The 21196-nt window shown below is 57.0% G+C and overlaps 3 protein-coding genes across 3 annotated transcripts; 2 read left to right on the forward strand and 1 right to left on the reverse strand.

The window, feature by feature from the left end:
* Positions 1-540: 540 nt before the first annotated feature.
* On the reverse strand, positions 541-7029 carry Reep6 (receptor accessory protein 6). The gene is given in 7 exon segments (XM_090339253.1): positions 541-1785; positions 2055-2218; positions 2221-2393; positions 2843-3011; positions 3476-3614; positions 3697-3790; positions 6765-7029. Coding segments are annotated over 7 exon segments (1560 nt in total). The 5' UTR covers positions 6880-7029; the 3' UTR covers positions 541-1079.
* Positions 7030-7804: 775 nt separating this feature from the next.
* Positions 7805-14721, forward strand: Pcsk4 (proprotein convertase subtilisin/kexin type 4). Its single transcript, XM_090339240.1, is given in 15 exon segments — positions 7805-8016; positions 8310-8414; positions 10757-10849; positions 10953-11081; positions 11193-11269; positions 11355-11443; positions 11608-11780; positions 11888-12100; positions 13268-13368; positions 13456-13559; positions 13637-13754; positions 13906-14085; positions 14191-14315; positions 14593-14674; positions 14676-14721. Coding segments are annotated over 15 exon segments (1830 nt in total). The 5' UTR covers positions 7805-7821.
* A 2941-nt stretch (positions 14722-17662) lies between these two features.
* Positions 17663-21129, forward strand: C1H19orf25 (chromosome 1 C19orf25 homolog). Its single transcript, XM_090339295.1, has 2 exons — positions 17663-17936; positions 19898-21129. The coding sequence occupies exons 1-2, from the start codon at positions 17807-17809 to the stop codon at positions 20128-20130; spliced, it is 363 nt and encodes a 120-aa protein (XP_090195421.1). The 5' UTR covers positions 17663-17806; the 3' UTR covers positions 20131-21129.
* The last annotated feature ends 67 nt before the right edge of the window (positions 21130-21196 follow it).

Consider the following 21196-nt stretch of genomic DNA (forward strand, 5'->3'; position numbering starts at 1 on the left):
ACACTTTCCTGTCTAGGCTGGCTTCAAACCAAGATCCTCAGGTCTCAGCCTACTGAGTAGCCAGGATTACAAGTGAAAGCCACAGATGCCTATTTCTAGGTTTTGTTTTTGTTTTTTTTTTTGGTGGGGGGGGAAGTACTGCACCTGACTACAAGTCCAGGAGAAGAGAGAGAAAACAAATTAAAGACAAGGATTTGGGGCCAGGAGTGTGGCCTAGTGGTAGAGTGCTTGCCCAGCATTCACAAAGCCCTGGGTTCTATTCCTTGGTACCACAGACAGAAAAAGCCAGAAGTGGTGCTGTGGCTCAAGGGTAGAATGCTAGCGCCTTGAGGAACCTCAAGGACAGTGTCCAGGACTGGTACACACACACATAAAGAGGGATTTCCTGGGTTTGAATTTGTCTTGGCCTTTGGTAAAATCTGGAGTTAGTAAATTTGTCATGCTGGGCCTCAGTTTCCTCTTCTATAACAAGTTAGGGCTAGACTACATGTTCATCGTTTATGCCTAACAGCCCCCACCCAACCCCAGATGACACAAGAATCTGGGCGGGTGACTTTATTGTGAGCCCCATTTGGCCAGATGTTTCAGATGGGAGCACCAACAGGCCAGGTGTTTCAGGTGGGACTTTCAGTGAGCCAGGTGTTTCAGATGGGGTTCCTAGCAGGCCAGATGTTTCAGCTGGGAGTCCCAGAGGGCCAGATGTTTTAGATGGGATTCCCAGTGGGCCAGGTGTTTCAAGTGTGAGTCCCAGCAGGCCAGGTGTTTCAGGTGGTATTCCCAGAGGGCCAGATGTTTCAGGTGGAAGTCCCAGAGGGCCAGGTGTTTCAGATGGGATTCCCAGGGGGCCAGATGTTTCAGGTGGAGTTCCCGGCGGGCCAGGTGTTTCAGATGGGAGCTCTAGTGGGCCAGGTGTTTCAGGTGGGAGTTTCAGTGAGCCAGGTGTTTCAGATGGGATTTTCAGGAGGCCAGGTGTTTCAGGTGAGAGTTTCAGTGGGCCAGGTGTTTCAGGCGGGAGCCCCAGTGAGTTAGTTGTTTCAGGTGGGTGACACAGCAACGCAGATATCTTAGGTGGCACCTAGTTATGCCAGGTGTTTCAGGAACCAGCAGTGACAGGCACAGTGCAGCCCATGTCTATAGTGAGGCCAGTTGCAGGTGATTTCGGTTGTGGACTCAGACAAGTACTCCCGAGAAGACTCGGAATAACAGGGAGCGGGCAGTTGGGGTACTGTCCCGCAGCTGTTGCCATTGGGCTGTTTGTCCCGATATTTATGGCGCGGTTTGCAAGGCCTGGGGATGGAGTCCCCTGGCTCATTGGGAGCCTTGCTGGTAGGCTGGTAGCCTTGCTGGATGGGGACCGTGGTGCCACTGGGTGACTGGACCATGGGTACCGTCTGTGTTGGGATGCTATTCCGCTGGGTGGCCGCCTGAGAGGACCTCGGAGAGGTGTTGGAGAGCCGGGTCCGTTGCTGGGACCGGTTATGGTTGCTGTGTCTCCGTGAAGACTGGCCTCGAGTCTTGCTGGGCAGCTGGGAGCCACTGGCAGAGCCAGATGCCCTGGATGTGGGGCTGGGAATGGCCGGTGAGTGAGACTGGGAGTTGCCAGAGAGGGTATGCAAGGGACTTCCGGAAGACTTGCCGGGACTCGGGGATCTAGTTTGGCTCTCCACTGGGGTGTCGTCGGAGACGTCTGTGGGCTGGGGATCTTCCATGTAGTCCTTCTCAGAAGTCTCGGGACTAGTGGACCGCTTCATTTGCATTTCTGGAGTGGACTCAGACTTGGATTGGCTGAAAGAGGGGAGGGGAAGGGGTGACCGCGTAGGCAGGGCACCCTCCTTGCCAGCCTCCAGCACTCTGCTGGGCTGCTGGAGAGGAGAGCGAGGCTTCTGGTGGCCAGTGTGCAGGGTCACCTGGAGGGGCACGGAGGCCGTCCTCAGCCGATGACCAGCACAGGCGTGCACACAGACACACACACACGCACATGCACATGTGTAGTCACACGTCTCTGCCTCACACCCACTGTCACACTAGAGCACAGAAAGACCCTAAGCACGTACCACCACCCTGTTACATACGGCTGGCTTCCTGAGTGGTGGGGACTTCCTCCACCAACACTGCTGCTACCTGCCCCGATGCTGATGCTGACGCCACCGCTGCTGACGCTGGTGGTGCCGCTGGTGGTGCCGCTGCTGCCACCACCACCACAGGTGCCGGTGCCGCTGCCGCCACCGCCGCTGCTGCCGCCACCGGCGCAGACGGTGCCGCTGCCGCTGCTACCACCGGTGGTGCCACAGCCCCCGGTACCGGTAACGGTACCGGTAACGGTACCGGTACCACTGCCGCTGCCACCGGTGCTGGGGTGACGAGGGCTCGGCCGGGAGCTAGAGCTTGTAGTACTGGTTTCCGACAGCATAGGGGAGAGAGGCGGACAGTAAGAGAGAGACAGCCAAGCTTGGAAAGGGGGGCGGTCAAGATGCTCGCGAGGGAGTGGGGACCAGGGCATGAAGGGAGACTAGGCAGATGTGAGCAGGGGCAGACAGGACAGATGGACAATGAAGCCGTGACCCCACAAGACAGCCAGGCACTTCGGGGGGGACTCAGGCCTGTCATCCTAGCTGCTCAAGAGGCTGAGATCTCAGGAAAAGTCCATGAGACTCTTATCTCCAATGGACCATCAAAAAAGCCATACATGGAGCTGTGGCTCAAGTGGTAGAGCGCTTTAGCCTGGAGTGCAAAAGCTAAGGGACAGCAAGCAGTCGGGCCCTGAGTTCAAGCCCCAGGATTGGCATAAACAAATAAACAAAAATGAGACAAAGGTGGCCACGTGCCCCACTCCCCCACCTACCGTCCCTGGTTACTCCGGCTGCTGCGTCCAGAGCTTGGCTGCTGAGTTGGCTCAAGGCGCTGTCCACGGCTGCGCGATGCTTTAGAAAGAGTGGTCGAACGACGCGGTGATATAGTATTAGGGCTCCGTTCCATTGCCCCGGACTCATGCAGAACAACAGGAAGGCGCACTGTGGGGGTGGGGAATGGGGGGTAAACACACTCAACGTCCAGCCTTGGGGCCCTGGGAAGAGCTGGGCCCTCCTTCCTTACACAGTCCTGGGCTGCCTGGGTGACCCCCTCCCAGCTCCCTGTCAGCCCTAGACTTCTTTGTTTTGGTCGGTCGTGGGGCTTGAACTCTGGGTCTGGGCGCTGTCCCTGAGCTCTTCAGCTCAAGGCTACCACCCTACCCCTTGCACCACAGTGCCACTTCCGGTTTTCTGGTGGTTAACTGGAGATAAGGGTCTCACAGACTTTCATGCCCAAGCTGGCTTTGAACCGCAATCCTCAGATCTCAGCCTTCTGAGTATCTAGGATTAAAGGTGTAGGCCTAGCCCCATACTTCCCAGAGTGCTGATCACAAGTCTTAGTGATTCCCCTTCCCCTCCTCAGCTGCCACCCTTTCCCTTCCCTGCCCCAAGGCTGTGCTGTCCACCTTGCCCGCGTAGTAGAAAGGGAACCAGAACAGGAGTAGATCGCTGAAGAACTCGGCAAGACCGAATAGAGCGTACACGACCCAGTACGTGAGCCACACAGTGTCGTCTTCTTTGCTTGGGCTTTCGATAGCCTTGATTCTGTAGGGACAAGGGAACAGCAGGTCCACGGGGGCTATCTGGGGACCCCCTCTCCAACTCCCTCCTCCCAAAGGACACTCACGATGCATATGCGGGGTATACAAATCCGATTAGATTGCACAGAAGAGAGGCCCCGTAGCCGAATAGAAGGTATAAGCTTAGCAGAGTGACGGCTCCTGTGGGGGAAATGGAGAGACAGGGAGTGGGGGCAGGAATCTGGGCAGCTTTGTGTTGATCTCCTGGACCTGTCTGCAACCATTACCTCAATCCTACCCCCATCTCAGTTTATGATACCTCAGGACTACATGGGTTGCTTCCGAAGCACCTTTGAATTCTCTCTGACTGCTTTGAGTCTAATGTCTTGTGTCTGTAATCGATACATGTGCGTCCCTCTCCCAGAGCTGTCAATTCCTCAAGGACAAGCAGGAACCCTAACTTGGTGCAAGAAGAGCTGTCCAATAAGTTTGTTGAATACCTAAAGCACTGCCTATAACTATAAACATCTTATTCCAGGCTCCATGGGCAGAGTTAGAGTCCACCTACTCCATCAGCTTAGGGTCTCTAGCTTGGCACTGCTGACATTTGGGGCTGCTCTGTGGTCTAGAGTCCTGGCTACTACAAGCTATTGAATATAACATCACTGGCCTCTGCCCCACGAGCAACACAACAGTTTCACATTAAGGATGTGTCTGACGGTTGGGAGTGTGGCCTGGTGGTAGAATGCTCACCTAGCATGCACGAAACCTTGGGTTGGATTCCTCCATACCACATACACAGAAAAAGCCACAAGTGGTGGTGTGGCTTAAGTGGTAGAGTACTAGCCTTGAGAAAAGCCCAAGGACAGTGCCCAGGCCCTAAGTTCAAGTTCCAGGACTAGCAAAAAAAAAAAGAAATTAAGGACATTTTGCATTTTCTCGTGTGTACGTGGGGGCGGTAATACCCTCTGCCGCCCAGGGTTGCTGGGCTGTTAGCAAACTCTTTCTTCACAGTCATAGAGAAAAATGGGGGAGCGGGTGAGACAGGAGCTCAGCTACCATCAGGAACTGGAGTCCAAATGGACAAAGTAAAAACTGCATCTAGTAAGTGCTTATTATATGCCTGGCTCTGGGCCTTCACTGCCTTATCTAACAATAAAACACATAGACTAGGGGTGGGGGTTTGCCTGACTAAACCTTTGCTTCCCCAAGTCTGTTATCTGCAGAGAGACAGAATTCCAGGTCACATGCCCTTCCTTCCACCTGCTTTCTAGTCTCTGCCCTCCAGAACCTCAGCTCCGAGCATGGGCCCGTGATTCCTCCCCTTCTTTTTTTTTTTGCCAGTTCTGGGCTTAAGCTCAGGGCCTGAGCACTGTCCTTGGACTTTCTCAAGGCTAGAGCTCTTCCGCTTGAGCCTCAGCACCACTTCTGGCTTTTTTCTATGTATGTGGTACCGAGGAATCAAACCTGGGTCTTCATGCATGCTAGGCAAGCACTTTAACCACTAGGCCAAACTCCCGGCCCCTCCTCCCCTTCTTGGTTATGTGTTTGCCTTAGGTAAAGTGCAAGGTCACTGTACGGTGTTAGGGAGATAGGGGAGTCAACCCCTCTCTGGCATTGCTGGTAAGGGAGGAGGGACTTTCCCGAGACATCCATTCCCTAAATCTCTTTGGCTGCAGCCTCAGCAATGGGAGGCTAATCTTGAATGTGGGGGAGGGAGGGGCACAGCTCCAGGGATCAGCAACAGAGGGGACAGAGAGGGCAATCTCTCACTCAGTCCCTGCCTTCTGTGCCTCAGTTTTCTTCCCAGTGATACTCAGCCCCTCCCTGCCCCCCCCTCCTAAAGCTCTATGACCTAAATTCCCCCACCCAGTGGTACCAGTGATGTGGAAAGCCAGTGCAAAGGTCAAGAACCTGCCAACAAGGCAGACACAGCTGGGCTTAGCTGCCAGACTGAGCTGCAGTGAAGGGCTGGGAACAGGCTTTATACAGGAATCCCCCAGTTGTGAAAAATGGGAGGAAGCTGGATTCCTCCAATCTGTCCCCAGAAAAGTGCTTAAAAAAAGAAAAAAAGTGGGCCGGGGGTTTGGCCTAGTGGTTAAAGTGCTTGCCTAGCATGCATGAAGACCCAGGTTCAATTCCTCGGTACCACATACATAGAAAAAAGCCGGAAGTGGTGCTGAGGCTCAAGTGGTAGAACTCTAGCCTTGAGAAAATCCAAGGACAGTGCTCAGGCCCTGAGCTCAAGCCCAGGACTGGCAAAAAAAAAAAAAAAAAAGTGACAGGGGCCTGGGGTTTGACTTAGCAGTAGACTGCTAGCCTGCCATGTACAAAGCCCTGGGTTCGATTCTTTGATTACCACATACACAGAAAAAAAGCCGGAAGTGGTGCTGTGGCTCAAGTGGTAGAGCGCTAAGCCTTGAGAAAGCCCAAGGACAGTGCCTAGGCCCTGAGTTCAAGCCCAGGACTAGCAAAAAAAATATAAAAATAATAATAAGCAAGAGTTTTCCACCTAGCGTTTCCTGGAGTTCAAAGTGTCTGGACACTGAAGAAACACAAACAATGGGTTGTGTTGTGTATTCTCCTTTCTCCAGGTCCCAATTACAGGTGTCAAACAACCCAATGCAACAGATATGCATGTCAAAGGAGACAAGGTAGGACTTAAGGACCCCGACAGCCTCCCAAAGCGAGGTAGGGGGGCCTCCAGGTCTGGGCCTCTCCTCAGACAAAACTGGACGTGTCTCCTCCACGCAGTGCGAGGCTGAGGTCCACTGGGGAAGGGGTCGTGGGAACGCAGGGCCCTGGCGGCTGGAACACCCTCTGATCCCCCAAGGCGGGGGAAGCAACTGGAAGAACTCGACTTGAGCCTGGCAGATACCCAGGGCCCCGAGGCGGGGGCCGAGGGCGGTGGGGGAGCTTGGGCTACAGGAAGGTGCTGCGGGACCCAGGGGTAGTTCTTCCCAAGGTCTCACGTTGCAGCCGGGAAAGGGGCCATGGACAGACTCGGATCCCAGCCCCAGCTCCCCTCCCCAGCATCTACACATCTCTTGCTGGGCAGTGGAGCGCGCTCCGCGCGGACCGGATTCCCGATGCCAGGGTCATTCGGGGAGAGGCTGAGGCCGGAGACCTCGATTGCCCAGGGCCTCGGTGTGCCCGTCAATGACATGGGGCTCACCCACGGCCAGATAACGCTTCTCGACACCGGTCCAGGCTTCGAGCCATCCGAGTGCTTCGGTGACAAGATTCCTGTGCTCCAGAAAGCGTTCGAACCTCTGGCGTAGGCCGTCCATGGCCCCGGCGGCCCCGGCGCTGAAAGCTCGAACTTGTCCGCTTCCCTGTACACCTACCCCTAGGTTTCTGCTCTACCATTCCCGGGCGCGGGCTGCCCTGCTCCGCCCCCGGCCCGGACTCCGCCCCCGCCCCCCCGCCAGGGCCAATGGGAGGGCAGGGCGGACAAAGGAGGTGGGGCCTGCCCCGTCTCCCCCGCCGCATTGCCCTCTGGCGGTCGGCGGCCCGGACCAGAGGAGCGCACCAGGGAGAGGGCGGGGCTCAGCGGCCGAGCGCTCCGATTGGCCGAGAGGGAACAGTACGTAGCTGATTGGAGAGGTGGCGTCAGGGCTGGGATTATTGGCTGCGCCTTTGAGGTGGGTGGAGCTGGAGAGGAGAGACCCTCCCCCCCAGGCTAGCGTGGGCGGAACGGTGGGAGGGGCCAGGTAAAGACCAGAGCTGATTGGAGGAGCGGAAGAAGAGTCATTAGTGAAGCCTGAAGAAGGGCAAGGCTGATCACAAAGGAGGCGGGCAGAATCTAGGGGGGCGGAGACAGGGAGGGGTTTATTGGAAGGAGGCGAGACCAGTCGCAGACAAGCGGCTTGGCTGGCTAGTTTCTGTGAGTGCTGTTTGTGAGAAAGTGGAAGGGAACCAAATAAAGTTTGAGGATCCGATCGCTCCCTCAGTACAACTTTCAACCTGCTTCTCTAGGCCGGATAGGGAGAGAGTGAGGCTCCCTGGCCTTGGGACTGTGGGCATGTGTCTCCCGTCACCCCCCCCCCACACCCACTATTTCGATCGGATCTTGCCGCCCCGGGTTGAGAGAAGGAAATCGCAAGCCCCTGAAGGAGTCGGAAGCCTCGGGTTGCTATGGTGCCGGGGGCGGGGCGGGCGCCGGCCGACTCGGCCGTTTGGCCCAGGGCGGGGCCTCCAGCTGTCCCGCCCCCGGCCCCGCCCCCGCCGCCATGCGGCTCGCCCCAACCGCGCTGTGGTTGAGCCTGGCCTTGGCCCTCAATCTGGCCCACTTCGGCCTCCTGGCTGTAGGGTGGACGTCGGCCCGAGCCCCCATCTATGTCAGCAGTTGGGCCGTGCGAGTGACCCAAGGTTACCGGGAGGCCGAGCGCCTGGCACGTAAATTCGGCTTCGTCAATCTGGGGCAGGTGGGTGATCACGACTTGAAGTGAAGGCTGGGACCACTCTACACGCTGGCAGATATCATGTTTTAGGGACCAAGACATCACCCCCTCCTCACCCTCGCAAATATCAATAACCTCTTACTCCTTCTACAGACATCTTTGAATTCTGGGACTCCCAGGGTACCTCGAAGTTCCCTTCCCTGGACCCTTGGCTGGGGGCAGGTGCATAGGAAAGGACTTGACTTCTTGCCTCCTCTGGGGGGGGGGCTTTCAGAGGAGCTGGGTCCCAGTAGCACAGTTGCTCCTCACTTTCTCAGATCTTCCCCGACGGGCAATATTTCCACCTGCGGCATCGGGGTGTGGTCCAGCAGTCCCTGACTCCACACTGGGGCCACCGCCTGCACCTGAAGAGAGACCCCAAGGTGAGCCTGGCTTTGGAGGGTCTCAGCCACCCTCCGAGGGCTAGCACGAGTAGCTGTGTGGTACTTTAGGGAGTCCCTAGCTGTCTTTAACTGGGGACCCAGATGGAGAATGCAGTCCTGAGTGTGGCACTCAATACCACCGGGACCTGACACGTGGTGAGCACTCTGGGCCAGCCTATGTGGGGTCCTGTTGTAGAAAAACCCTTGGAACTAAGAAGAGTGAGATCTGAGGATCACAGTTCAAAGCCATTCCAGGCAGGAAAGTCCATGAGTCCTCTTATCTCCAATGAACTACTCAGAAAAAGCTAGAAGTGGTTCTGTGGCTCAAGTGGTAGAACACTAGCTCAGAGCACAAAGAGAGGGTCAGGGACAGAGTCCAGGCCCTGAGTTCAAGCCCCAGAACTGTCAAAAATAAAAGAGCTGGACATGGTGGCTCACACCTGTAATCCTAGCTACTCAGGAGTCTGAGATCTGAGAATCAAGGTTCAAAGCCAAGCCCTGGCACAAAAGGACCTGAGACTCTTATCTCCAATTAACCTCTAGAAAATGGGAAGTGGGGCTTGGCTCAAGGGTAGGGTGGTAGCCTAGAGATGAGGAGCTCAGTGATAGCACCCAGGCCAAGTTCAAGCCCCATGACCCACAAAAATAAAGAAACAAAGAAAAGAAAAAGAGAAAGATACTAGGATACTAAGCTGTGGGACCAGGATAGACTCTGGAGAACCATGTTTCTCAAGACTGGCCCCCTCTCCACCTGCTGCACTGGGTGGGGGGGGCTAAGAGAAGTGACTGGTATACAATTTGCAGGACAGAAGCCATAGCTGCTTCCAAGCCTGAAAATGGGGGCTAGCTCCCAAATCAAAAGCGGGCAGATGTCCCCAATGGGATGAGGGTGAGGGATCATGGGCTGACAAATGAAGGTGGTAAGGAGGAAGCCCAAACCAGTCCAAGGAAAAGCATCCTGACTCAGAACAGCATATGCAAAGGCCCTAAGGTAGAAATTAATTTATAGGCTTTTGGCACATCAAGCCCAGTACTGTGCCAAGTGAGCAAGAGTGAGATCAGAAAGATAGAGCTTTGTGGGTGATGGTCAGGAAAAAAGTGGGTGTGACCCTGGGGGTATCTTGACCAAGGGAAGGAAAACGAAGCACCTGGTTTGGGGAGTTGCATGCAAGACTTGGACAAAAGGATCTAGAAGATTTGTGCAATAGTGGGTACCACCTATAATCTTAGCTCCTTAGGTTCTGAGGTCTAAGGATCATAGCTTGAAGCTGGGCCAAGCAGGAAACTCCAATTAATTAGCAAAAACAGAAGTGAGCTTCAATGGTAGAGAACCACCCTTGAGTAAAAAACCAAAAGAGAAATGGAGGCCCCAGGGGCTGGGTGTGTGGTCTAGTGGTAGAGTGTTTGCCTAGCATGCACAAAGCCCTGGGTTCGATTCCTCAGTACCACATACTCAGAAAATGCTGGAAGTGACACTGTAGCTCAAGTGGTAGAGCGCTAGCATTGAAAAGCTCAACAGTGCGCATGCCATGAGTTCAAGCCCCAGTGACAAAGCACTGGCTTTGAGCAAAAAGTGTCCAAGGACAATTCCCAGGCCCTAAGTTCAAGCCCCACGACTGGGAAGGAAACAAACAAAAAAACTTCAGAGTTGGGTGCTGGTAGCTCATGCTGGGCAATGGTGGCTCATGCCTGTAATCCTAGCTACTCAGGAGGCTGATATCTGAGGTTTGCAGTTCAAAGCCAGTCTGGGAAGGAAAGCCCTTGAACCTTTTTTTTTTTCCAGCCTGGGCTCTGTCCTTGGGCTTTTTCAAGGCTAGCACTCTACCACTTGAGCCACACACCACTTCTGGCTTTTTCTATGTATGTGGTACCCAGGAATCGAACCCAGGGCTTGGTGCATGCTAGGCAAACACTCTACCACTAGGCCACACTCCTGGCCCCTAGAGCACCAATCTTGAGAGAAAAGAGTTAAGGGACAGCATCTATGCCCTGAGTTCAAGCTCCAGGAGGGGAGGGCATAAACTGGGTTTGGAAGTGATGAAAATCTTGGACAAAAAGATCTAGAACAAGGAGGGAGGGACAGAGCTTGAACCAGTGGAGCCCCAGTCAACCTTAGCTTAAGCCATGCATCTCTGGACCTGCAAACAATTGCTCTGACAGCTTTGCCCTGGCCTACAGTCGAGGACAGAGTCCCTGGTATGTGGTTGACCTCTTAGGGTAGTCTCAGCAAACATAGGATTCCATTGCAAGAACCTCTACAGAGGCCCACATCCCAACACCCCCCCCCATACATAGAGGAGGGCAGGGACAAGCGGTGGACAGTCTGGCCCACGCCCCTGTAGGTGCAGTGGTTTCAGCAGCAGACCCTTCGGAGGAGGGTGAAGCGCTCTTTGGCGATGCCCACGGACCCCTGGTTCTCCAAGCAGTGGTACATGGTGAGTCTCCAAGCAGTGGTACATGGTGAGCAGCGGGGACAGGCGGGCAGACAGAAGCAGCCAGAGCCTGCCACTGACTCGGGATCTCCCTGCCTCCTCACAGAACAACGAAATCCAGCCTGATCTGAACATCCTGCAGGTCTGGAAACAAGGCCTGACCGGCCAGGGCATCGTGATCACCGTCCTGGATGATGGCATTGAGAAGGACCATCCGGACCTCTGGGCCAATTACGTGAGGCCGTGGCAGGGTGGGGCCTGCCCTCGGCCCCCAAGTTCCAAGGCTGGGCCCCATGCCCGTGGACACCTCACACATTTCTGCTGTCCTCACATCCCCCCCCCCCAGGACCCCCGAGCCAGCTATGACTTCAATGACTACGACCCAGACCCCCAGCCTCGTTACACACCAAGTGATGAGAACCGGTGAGCCCTGGTGGCGTCCCCAGGGGCGTGAGGAGGCCCGGTGCCCTGGGGAGGGTGGGTCGAGCCGTCCATGGTGTGGCCGCAGGCACGGGACCCGATGTGCTGGGGAGGTGGCTGCCATAGGTAACAACGGCTTCTGCGGCATTGGCGTGGCCTTCAACGCCCGAATCGGAGGTACCGAGCTTCCCCGGAGCGTGGCCGGGATGGATGGAGAGGGAGGCGGAGGACGGACGGGGCGGACTCCGGACGGAGGGTGATGGAGGGTGACCGGGCACTGGCGTGGGGTGCGGCGGGAGGGAGCTGCGGCTGGCGCGAGAGGCCCACGCCCGCCCGCGCAGGGGTGCGCATGCTGGACGGCACCATCACCGACGTCGTGGAGGCGCAGTCGCTCAGCCTGCAGCCGCAGCACATCCACATCTACAGCGCCAGCTGGGGCCCCGAGGACGACGGCCGCACGGTGGACGGCCCAGGCATCCTCACCCGAGAAGCCTTCCGGCGCGGCGTGACCAAGGTGAGTGGGGCGGGGCCGGGAGGGCCGAGGGAGGGCGGGGCCCGGCGAGGGAGCCCGGCCTGGACACGCCCTGCTCCCCGGTCCCCCCCCCACTCCCCGGCATCCAGGGCCGCGGTGGACTGGGCACGCTTTTCGTCTGGGCCTCGGGTAACGGCGGTCTCCACTACGACAACTGCAACTGCGACGGGTACACCAACAGCATCCACACGCTGTCCGTGGGCAGCACCACGAAGCAGGGCCGCGTGCCCTGGTACAGCGAGGCCTGCGCCTCCACCCTCACCACCACCTTCAGCAGCGGCGTGGCCACAGACCCCCAGATAGTGAGTGCCGCCGGAGCCGGACACGGCCCCGCCCCGGAAAGGCCCGGGACCCGCGAGGCCCCGCCCACCGGCCCGGCCCCGCCCTCCCCGCAAAGACCCGCCCACCGCTCCCCTGGACGCCCCGCCCACCGGGCCCCTCCCACACGTCTCCACAAAGCCCCGCCCACCTCCCCGCGGAGCTCCGCCCACCGGGTACCGCCCACCGCCCTCCCCTTGCAGAGCCCCGCCCACCTGCCTATCAGCTGGGCTCCTGCGAAGCCCCACCCCAAGGGCCCCTCTGCCCCTCCCTAGCCAGGACTGCTCCACTTGCCCCTTTGACTCTGCCTGTCTTCTCCACTCCACCCAACGCAGTACCCGGCCCTGTCCTCTCCACTTCCACCAGCCAGACACAGACAACGCTTCTTGCAAACCTATCCCACTTTCAGAACACCTCCAACACCCCCATTTCAGCCCGCCTCGGGCACCCAGAGCAAAAATGACTCCAGTCGCGTCCCTCCCCCGTTTCTATCCCTTCTGCCTGGAGGCCTTGTAACAGGCCTTCCCTTTGCCCCTCATGGCTCTCCAAGTAGTCCCTAGCCTGGCACAGGTGCCCTCCACAACCTCTCCCAGGACCCGGTGGAGCCTCAGGATGGCGCCCTTCTGGGCAAGTGCTCAGGACCCTGACCATTGTTTGACAGCATCCCCACAGTCTTCATTACTTTTAAAACTCAGCGCGGGCGGGGAGTTTGGTCTAGTGGTAGAGTACTTGTCTAGCATGCAGGAAGACCCAGGTTCGGTTCATTAGTACCACATCCATAGAAAAAAACCTGAAGTGGTGCTGAGGCTCAAGTGGTAGAGCTCTAGCCTTGAGAAAGCCCAGGGACAGCGTCCAGGTCCTGAGCTCAAGCCCAGGACTGGTAAAAGCTGTCCCTGACAGCTCAAGGCTAGTGCTTTACCACTTTGCATCCAGTTTTCTGGTGGTTAATTGGGGAGAAGAGTCTCAAGGGCTTTCTCGCCTTGGCTGGCTTTGAACCGCAATGGTCAGATCTCAACCTCTTGAGTATCGAGAGTGGCAAGTGTGAGCCTCCTTTAAAAGCTCCTGTCCTTGGTACTTCTTGAGCAGGTCTTTTCAAACAAGGGAACACTGGCGTTGCCCTGCCCGGCAGACCCCCGCTCTCCTCTCCCCAGGTCACCACGGACCTGCACCACCAGTGCACGAAGAAACACACAGGCACCTCTGCCTCAGCCCCTCTGGCAGCAGGCATGATTGCCCTGGCTCTGGAGGCCAAGTAGGTGACCACCCCCCCCCTCCTGTGACCCCTTCCTCCCTTTGGGGGTGTCAATCCAACTCATCCGCCTCCTCCCCCTCCCCCCAGCCCTCTCCTGACCTGGAGGGACCTGCAGCACCTGGTGGTCCGAGCATCCAAGCCCTCCCAGCTGCAGGCAGAGGACTGGAGGGTCAACGGTGTGGGGCGCCAAGGTGCGGCAGGGCCAGGCAGGGGACCGGGGTGCTGTGTCCCCTGAGGGTGACAGCCAGCCACTCACCCCTCCGCACAGTGAGCCACCACTACGGCTACGGGCTGCTGGACGCGGGGTTGCTGGTGGACTTGGCTCGTGGGTGGCTGCCCACCAAGCCTCAGAAGAAATGTGTTATCAGGGTGGTGCACACCCCCATGTGAGCAAGCCCCCCACACACCCCAGGCACCGCCTGGCCTCCCCCCTTCCCCCCCAGCCAGCCCCCATCCCCGCCCAGGGGCAGGAGGGGAGGGGAGGGAGGGGATTCTCCTCCCCTGCCGGGCAGGCCGACAGGAGGTCCTCGCCCCCAGCCCCATCCTGCCCCTGATGCACGTCCGGAAGAACGTGTCAGCCTGCGCCGGCCGCCGCCACCGGATCCGCTCACTGGAGCATGTGCAGGTGCGGCTGTCACTGTCCTACAGCCGCCGGGGGGACCTGGAGATCTGGCTCACCAGCCCCATGGGCACACGATCCACCCTCGTGGCCATCAGGTGTGGGACGGCCGGGCCTCCCTCCCGCTAGGGGGAGCTGGGGGTGGGGGGGCGCCCTCATCTTCAGGCTGTCCTCCCCCCCACTGCCCACCCGCCTGCCCCCAGACCCTTGGACATCAGCGGCAAGGGCTACAACAACTGGATCTTCATGTCTACCCACTACTGGGACGAGGCCCCGCAGGGCGTGTGGACCCTGGGCCTGCAGAACAAGGGCTACTATTACAACACTGGTGAGGGCAGCCCCGAGGCTCCACTCCACAGAGTGGGTGGACGCCCCGGGGAAGTAGAGGGGCCGGTGGCCCCCACGCAGCAGGTGCACAGTTCTCCAGGGCAGCTACTCTAGGCAAGTGGAGTGCCAGGCCAGCAGCACACAGCAGTTGTGCTTGGTGGCTCAGATCCCCAGGACCTGGGCCCTGGATGGCTGAGGACAAGGGCCCCTGAGCCTGGGTGGACCAGGCTGAGTCAATCAATAGCTTCTCCTCCCCTCCGTGCCACCGCGACCCCCAGGGACACTGTACCGCTACACACTGCTGCTGTACGGGACGACGGAGGACATGACAACGCGGCCCACGGGCCCCCAGGTGACCAGCAGCGCATGTGTGTGCGGCGGGACACAGAGGGGCTATGCCAGGGTGAGTGGAGGAGGCACCAGCGGCAGGGTGGGCAGAGTGCGAGTGCGTCCCAGGGCGGCAGGGAAGTGGGTAGCTCAGGCAGCATCCTCATGCCATCTGTCCTCATGTCCCCAACCTCCTGCAGAATGCATCAGACATGCCCACATCCTAGGGCTCGCTGCTCCCCTTCCCGTCAACTGTATCTGACAGACGGCGTGACCCAAGGGAATGGGCTCTCAGCCACGTATGATCACCAAGTACGTGCCAGCTGCCAGAGCTCCTGCAGCCCCGGCTGGAGTGTCTCTGCCAGTGCCTGCACCTCCTGCCTCCTGTCCCGTAAGCTGGACCAGGGTCATGGCTCCTGCTCAGGGCCCACCACACCCAGTGGTCACCACAGCCCGCGGCCACTGCCAGGCCCTACTGCTGCCACACAATCAAGGACTGGCCTTGCTAGTGGTAGCCCGTGGGAGCAGTTTCCGCTGTGATGTGTCTGAGGGCCTCCCATTCTAGGCTGGGGCCGCCCCACCCGGAGCCTTGCTTGTCACCTCCGTAGGCCCCATGATGGGCTAGAACATAAAGATGTCTGATTTCAAGATGGAAAGGAATGTGGGCCTTGTAGGTCCCTTCGGTCACCCCAAGTCCCAGGCAGGTCGTCAATATCTGCCTCAGGCCAGGCTGCCGGCTGGCTACACAGGGGGTCTCTACAGTGGCTTGGACTCTACAGCAATCAGTGAGACAGAGGAAGAGAGAGAGAATGTCTCCTTTCCCATGGGAGACAGGATGGATGGGCAGATGGCTGGACCACCATAACCATCCTTCCCTGCCCCGAGAATCGATCCCAACTTCAGAGCTTGAAAATAAAGGTTGAATAGAAGGTGCTAAGTCTGTGGCTTCCTTGGGGGGCAGTATAGTGTCACTCCACGCTGTGCCACCATGGGGAACTATTTTCCCCTGCCCACATTGATCTCGGTGAGCCACAAAGAAAAAAAAAAATCATCCTAAAAGCTGGGCACCGGTGGGTCATGACTGTAATCCTAGCACCTCAGGAGGCGGAGATCTGAGGATCCTGGTTTTTTAACCAGCCTACAAAAGGAAGTTTGTGAGATTCTTATCTCCATTGAAGTCCCAAAAAGCCAGAAGTGGAGCTGTGGCTCAAGTGGTAGAAGCAGTAGCCTTGAGTAAAATATGTTCAAGGAAAGCATCCAGGCCCTGAGTTCAAGCCCCACCAGACTGGCATCAAAAAAAAAAAATCAGGAGCTAGAAATTGAACTTAGCAAATAAAGCCCAGAATGGGGTCCTTTGCTCTAAAACAAAAGAAAACATCAACAACAAAAAAACTCCACCTCAGGCTCAGAGATTCCCCCCCCCTCCATTCAGGATATGTGGTGGTGGGGGGAGTAGGAATGGAGTGAGACCCCCATGCTGCTCAGGCTGAGTTCCCCTATTTTGCCTACCCGTCCCCACTGCCTGAAACAGGACAAGATCTGATAAAAGTAGCTAGTGTGGCCCAGTGGTAGAGTGCTTCCCCAGCATGCCCAGAGCCCTGAGTTGCATTCCTTGGTACGACATCCTCAGAAAGGGCCAGGAGTGCTGGCTGTGGCACAAGTGATACAACGCAAGTAGCCTTGACAAAGTTCAGGGACAGTACCCAGGCCCTGAGTTCAAGCCCCTAGACTGGCAATGGCCTCAAGACTAATTGACTTGCTTGTGGCTGGTGCTATGCCACTTGAACCACATCTTCAGTCCAGTGTTTTGCTACTCACTTGGAGATGAACTCTCAGAGGCTTTTCTGCCCAGGCTAGCATATGAACTGCTATCCTACAGGTCTCAGCTTCTTGAGTAGCTTGGATTACAGGCCTGAGTCACTTGTGCTTGCCTCTTCTATTGAAGTTTAAGGGCTTGGAGTACCACGTTCCTCTGTATGACCACCCTACAGGGAGAGATTGACATAAGACAGGAAAACAGGGCTGGGAGTGTGGCCTAGCGTGCACAAAACCCTGGGTTCAAGTCCTCAGTACTATAAACACAGAGAAGCCAGGAATTGTGCTGTGGCTCAAGTGGTAGAGCTCTAGCCTTGAGAAAGTCCAAGGACAGTGCTCATGCCCTGTGTTCAAGCTCCAGGACTGACCAGAGAGGGAGGGAAGGGAGAGACAGAGAGAGGGAGAGAGAGAGAGAGAGAGAGAGAGAGAGAGAGAGAGAGAGAGAGAGAGAGAGAGAGAGAGGAAGAAACTGGGTGTGGTGGCGCATGCCTATAATCCTAGCTACTCAGGAGGCTGAGATCTGAGGACCATGTTCAAAGCTAGACTGGGCACTAATGAGACTCTAATCTCCAATTAATCACTAGAAAGTGGGAAGTGGGGCTGTGGCTTGAGGGTAAGGCGGAAGCCTTGAGCTGAAGAGCTCAGGGACAGCGCCCAGGCCAGAGTTCAAGCCCATGACCCCCCCCAAAAAAATGAGAGAGAGGGGGGGGAAGGGAAGAAGAAGGAAGGGAAGGAGGGAGGGAAGGAAAGGAAGGAAGGAAGGAAGGAAGGAAGGAAGGAAGGAAGGAAGGAAAAGCAAGCAAGCTATTTAAGAGCATACTAAGTTCCCCTGATTATTCTGCCCTCTAATGCTAGCCCTGAGGAAGGGGACAGAAGGGCCTGCATGGCCCACCGCAGGTGGGGAGGTTTTGAAATGGAGAGGTCCTTTGTCCAGGTCTGGAAGGTGACACACTGCCTTGTCCAGACCTCCTTCCTTGGTGGACTGAGCCAGTGGCTTGTTCCCACTTGCTGTCCAACCAGGGAGACCTGGACTTTGAACTCATGAAGCACCTGGGGCTTCCCCAGACTCCTGGGAAGCGGAGCGCGCCCCCTGCTGGGGAGGAACGGGATCCTCGAGGGCGCGGCCCCTTTAAGAGGACCCGCCAGCGTTAGCTAGAAGAGGCCGGAAGAGCCGCCCTCGGGGTGACGTCACCGCCGGAAGCGGAAGTGGTGCCTGCAGGGCTGGTGGTTTCTGACCGGCGCCCGGGTGTGGGGAAGCTGAGGCCCGGGGTGGGGGCGGCCGGCGGCGGGGCCGCGGCTGCTCCGTACGAGCTCGCCCGGCGAGAGCCCCGGCCGGGCCTCTGCTCCACGATGGGCTCGAAAGCCAAGAAGCGGGTGGTGCTGCCCACCCGCCCGCCGCCCCCCACCATGGAGCAGATCCTGGAGGACGTGCGAGGGGCGCCGGCCCAGGACCCCATCTTCACGGCTCGGGCCCCCGAAGGTAGGGGAGCCCTGGGGGGCGATCCCTGGGTACCACCGACCTAGAGAACGGCGGGAAGCCGTGCTGAGGCTCCAGAGACTGGGCTCAGGCCCTGAGCTCAAGGCCCGGGACTGGACACAAAAACAAAAACGAGTCTGTGCAGCTCCATCCCCAAAACTGAAGAGCTAAAAAAACGCCCCCATTCGGAAACAGCAACCGGCTTGTTGTTGATGTAAACCGTGAGTGACCCAAAAGTGCACCTCAATGTAAAAAAAAAGAATTGTGGTGCCATTAAGTCCCAGGAACTGACCTGTCTGTGTTAAAATTAACCAGAACTCGTGTAGATTCAAGGGCTGGCATTTGTTTTCTAAAACCATAAAACTACCCTCAGACAGCTAATCAGGACTCCACTGGCATGGGAATCTCCCTTAGCTCCCACTGCCCTGAAGTGTCCCTAACCCCTACCTTATCTCACTCCAATAGCTGGTTGCTGTGTTGATGTATATCTGTGGTCTTTGCCTTGAAAAGCCCTGTAGAAACGCTGTTCAGGTCTTCTCCTGGGCTCCCGCTGTTATGGGAGTGTAGGACAGAAGCCCGAGCTGACAGCCCGCCTGAATTAAGCCTTGCTTTTGCATTTCGGAATGTCTGACTCTCGGTGGTCTCTTGGTGGCCATCTTGAGACTTGGGCATAACAGAAACAACCAGCCAAAGGCAAGGCGGGGGGTGCTTCTCAAGTGGTAAGGCACCAGCCGTAAGCAAGAAAGCAGATCTAGTGGGAGGCCCCTGGGATCAAGCTGTAGTACCACCTTGGGAAATGCAAATGAGGGGGTTAAGAAAAGAGTGGTGTTGGTTTTTTCTTAGGCTTGTGCTGGGACAAGCTCTCTACCACTAAGTTCTTTTTCTTTTTTCTTCTTCTTCTTCTTCTTTTCCTTTGCCAGTCCCCTGAGCCTTGAATTCAGGGCCTGGGTACTGTCCCTGAGCTTTTTGCGCAAGGCTAGTGCTCTACCAGTTGTGGCACTTCTGGCCTTTTCTATGTATGTGGTACTGAGGAATTGAACTCAGGGCTTCATGCATGCTAGGCAGGCATTCTACCACTAAGCCACATTCCCAGGCAATAATATAATTGTTTACTTTTTTTTTTTTTTCCAGTTGTGGGGTTTGAACTCGGGGCCTGGGTCCTGTCCCTGGGGTCTTTTTGGCTCAAGGCTGGTGCTTTACAGAGTTACTCCAGTTTTTTGGGTGATTAATTGGACTGTTTCATGGACTGTTTTACCCAGGCTGGCATTGAACTGGGATCCTCAGATCTCAGCCTCCTGAGTATCTATCAGTTCTTTTTTTTTTTTGCCAGTCCTGGGCTTGAGCTCAGGGCCTGAGCACTGTCCTTGGATTTTTCTCAAGGCCAGAGCTCTACCACTTGAGCCTTAGCACCATTTCTGGCTTTTTTTCTATGTATGTGGCACCAAGGAATCGAACCCGGGTCTTCGTGCATGCTAGGCAAGCACTCTACCACTAGGCCAAACTCCCGGCCCCCTATCAGTTCTTTTTTTCTTTTTTTTTCTAGTAGTAGGGCTTGAACTCAGTGCCTGAGCACTGTCCTTGGGTTTTCTCAGGGATAGAGCTCTAGCTCTACCACTTGAGCCACAGCACCACTTCCAGCTTTTTTCTATGTATGTGGTACCGAGGAATGTAACCCAGGTTTTCATGCATGCTAGGCAAGCACTTTAACCACTAGGCCAAACTCTCGGCCTATTAGTTATTGAGTATTTGTGCTTAAGGTTAGTTCTCTACCACTTGAACCATAACTTCACTCTTGGTGGTAAATTAGAGATAAAAAGTCTCAGGCACTTTTCTGTCCAGGCTGGCTTTGAACTGCAGTCCTCAGATCTCAGCCCCTTGAGTAGCTAGGATGACAGGTGTGAGCCATCAGCGCTCAGTGGTAGCTCGGCTTTTGCTCACTTAGGATGCTATTTCCTGTTCCCCAGATGCCCCAAGACCCTGCAAGAGGCCTGAGGAGCCCGAGGCCCAGCGGGAGCTGCTCTACCAGCAGAGCCGGGCCTTCGTGGCCTCCAGTGAACAGCTACGGCAGGCGGGGGATAAACTGAGGCAGAAGTGCGAGGATCTCCGGCAGGCTGGCCAGGAGCTGGAGCTGGACATGAGCCAGGTGTCACAGACAGCGCTGCCACCACCAGGGACCTTGACTGTCTCCTCACGCTGACCCTACTTCCCCCTCTCCCAGGGACCTGGGTGCCCCTGGCTCACATTCCATGGCTGTCACCCCTACACGCAGAGAGCACTGCGTCACTTGGCTGGAGGGACCCATCCCACAGGCTTCTGGTCCCTGAGGACTGTGGCAGGGCCCAGTCAAGGTTCCAGAAGAGGACAGGGAGAGTGGCTGCTCTGGGTTCTGTCCCCTCCCCTCTGATCCGAGACAAGGCTGTTAGGGCAGTGCCACCTCCTGTCTCCCTACTACTCCTGCTCAGGGCGCTAACACTTGGCTGAAGATATATGTGTGCCCCCCCAGGGAGGCACTGGTCGTTGTTCCCCTGGGGCCCAACTGGAGGTCAGACCCAGGACGGCCAGGGCCAGCCCAGTCTCTGGCCGGTCTCCTTCCTGTTTCAGATGCTGCCCTGGCCAGGCTGATCCCAGAGACCCTGCATCTGGTCTTCTGAGCCTGGTGCAGCCACCCTTGCTGGCTGGGTGCTGTGCTGGGTGGAGTGGGTGGCTCTGTATGTAGGGGGAGGGGAGCCTCTCAGGGTTGTACCTGAGATTCTGCTGTCTAGGCGGCAGCCCTGGAGACCACTGTGTGGGGACAGTCCCATATACAGGTGTCCCCAAGGTGTTCCACAGGAGCGGAATAATTATGGCACAAGCCCTGGCGGGTGGCATGGGGAGTAACTCCATGCAGGGCCTCTATGTTTCCCTAAAAGGGTACCTCTCAGCTAAGCCCTCCTAAACCAGACCCTGGGTCTTTGGGGCCAGTCTGCACGCCTCTGGCACTGCCTACTAGTCAAGAGCTTTGCCACCCTGCCCCCCCACCTACTGTAGGCTGCTTCCTTCACACTGGCCGCCCTGCCTCTCCTAGGAGGGCTCCTGCCGGCAGGCATCTTCTTACTCTGACAGTTGGGAGACCATGGCCGACCAGGCCGGCAGGCTGTCCCTCCAGTCCGCTCTGGGATCAAGTGGATACTCTGCTGACATCACTGGATCTTGTGCCTGGGGAATCTGGCCCAAGGGGCTCTCATCAGGAGGCCCCCTCACCAGCACTGGACTCATTGTTGGGA

The sequence above is a fragment of the Megascapheus bottae genome, chromosome 1, assembly GCF_031878675.1.
Source record: "Megascapheus bottae isolate mThoBot1 chromosome 1, mThoBot2.hap1, whole genome shotgun sequence".
Taxonomy (NCBI): domain Eukaryota; kingdom Metazoa; phylum Chordata; class Mammalia; order Rodentia; family Geomyidae; genus Megascapheus; species Megascapheus bottae.

What these genes read in the sequence shown, in the direction of transcription:
- C1H19orf25 (XM_090339295.1), top strand. Translation starts at nt 17,807, where the DNA reads ATGGGCTCGAAAGCCAAGAAGCGGGTGGTGCTGCCCACCCGCCCGCCG. An exon ending in CACGGCTCGGGCCCCCGAAG is followed by an intron (nt 17,937 to 19,897) that starts GTAGGGGAGCCC and finishes CCTGTTCCCCAG; the next exon opens with ATGCCCCAAGACCCTGCAAG.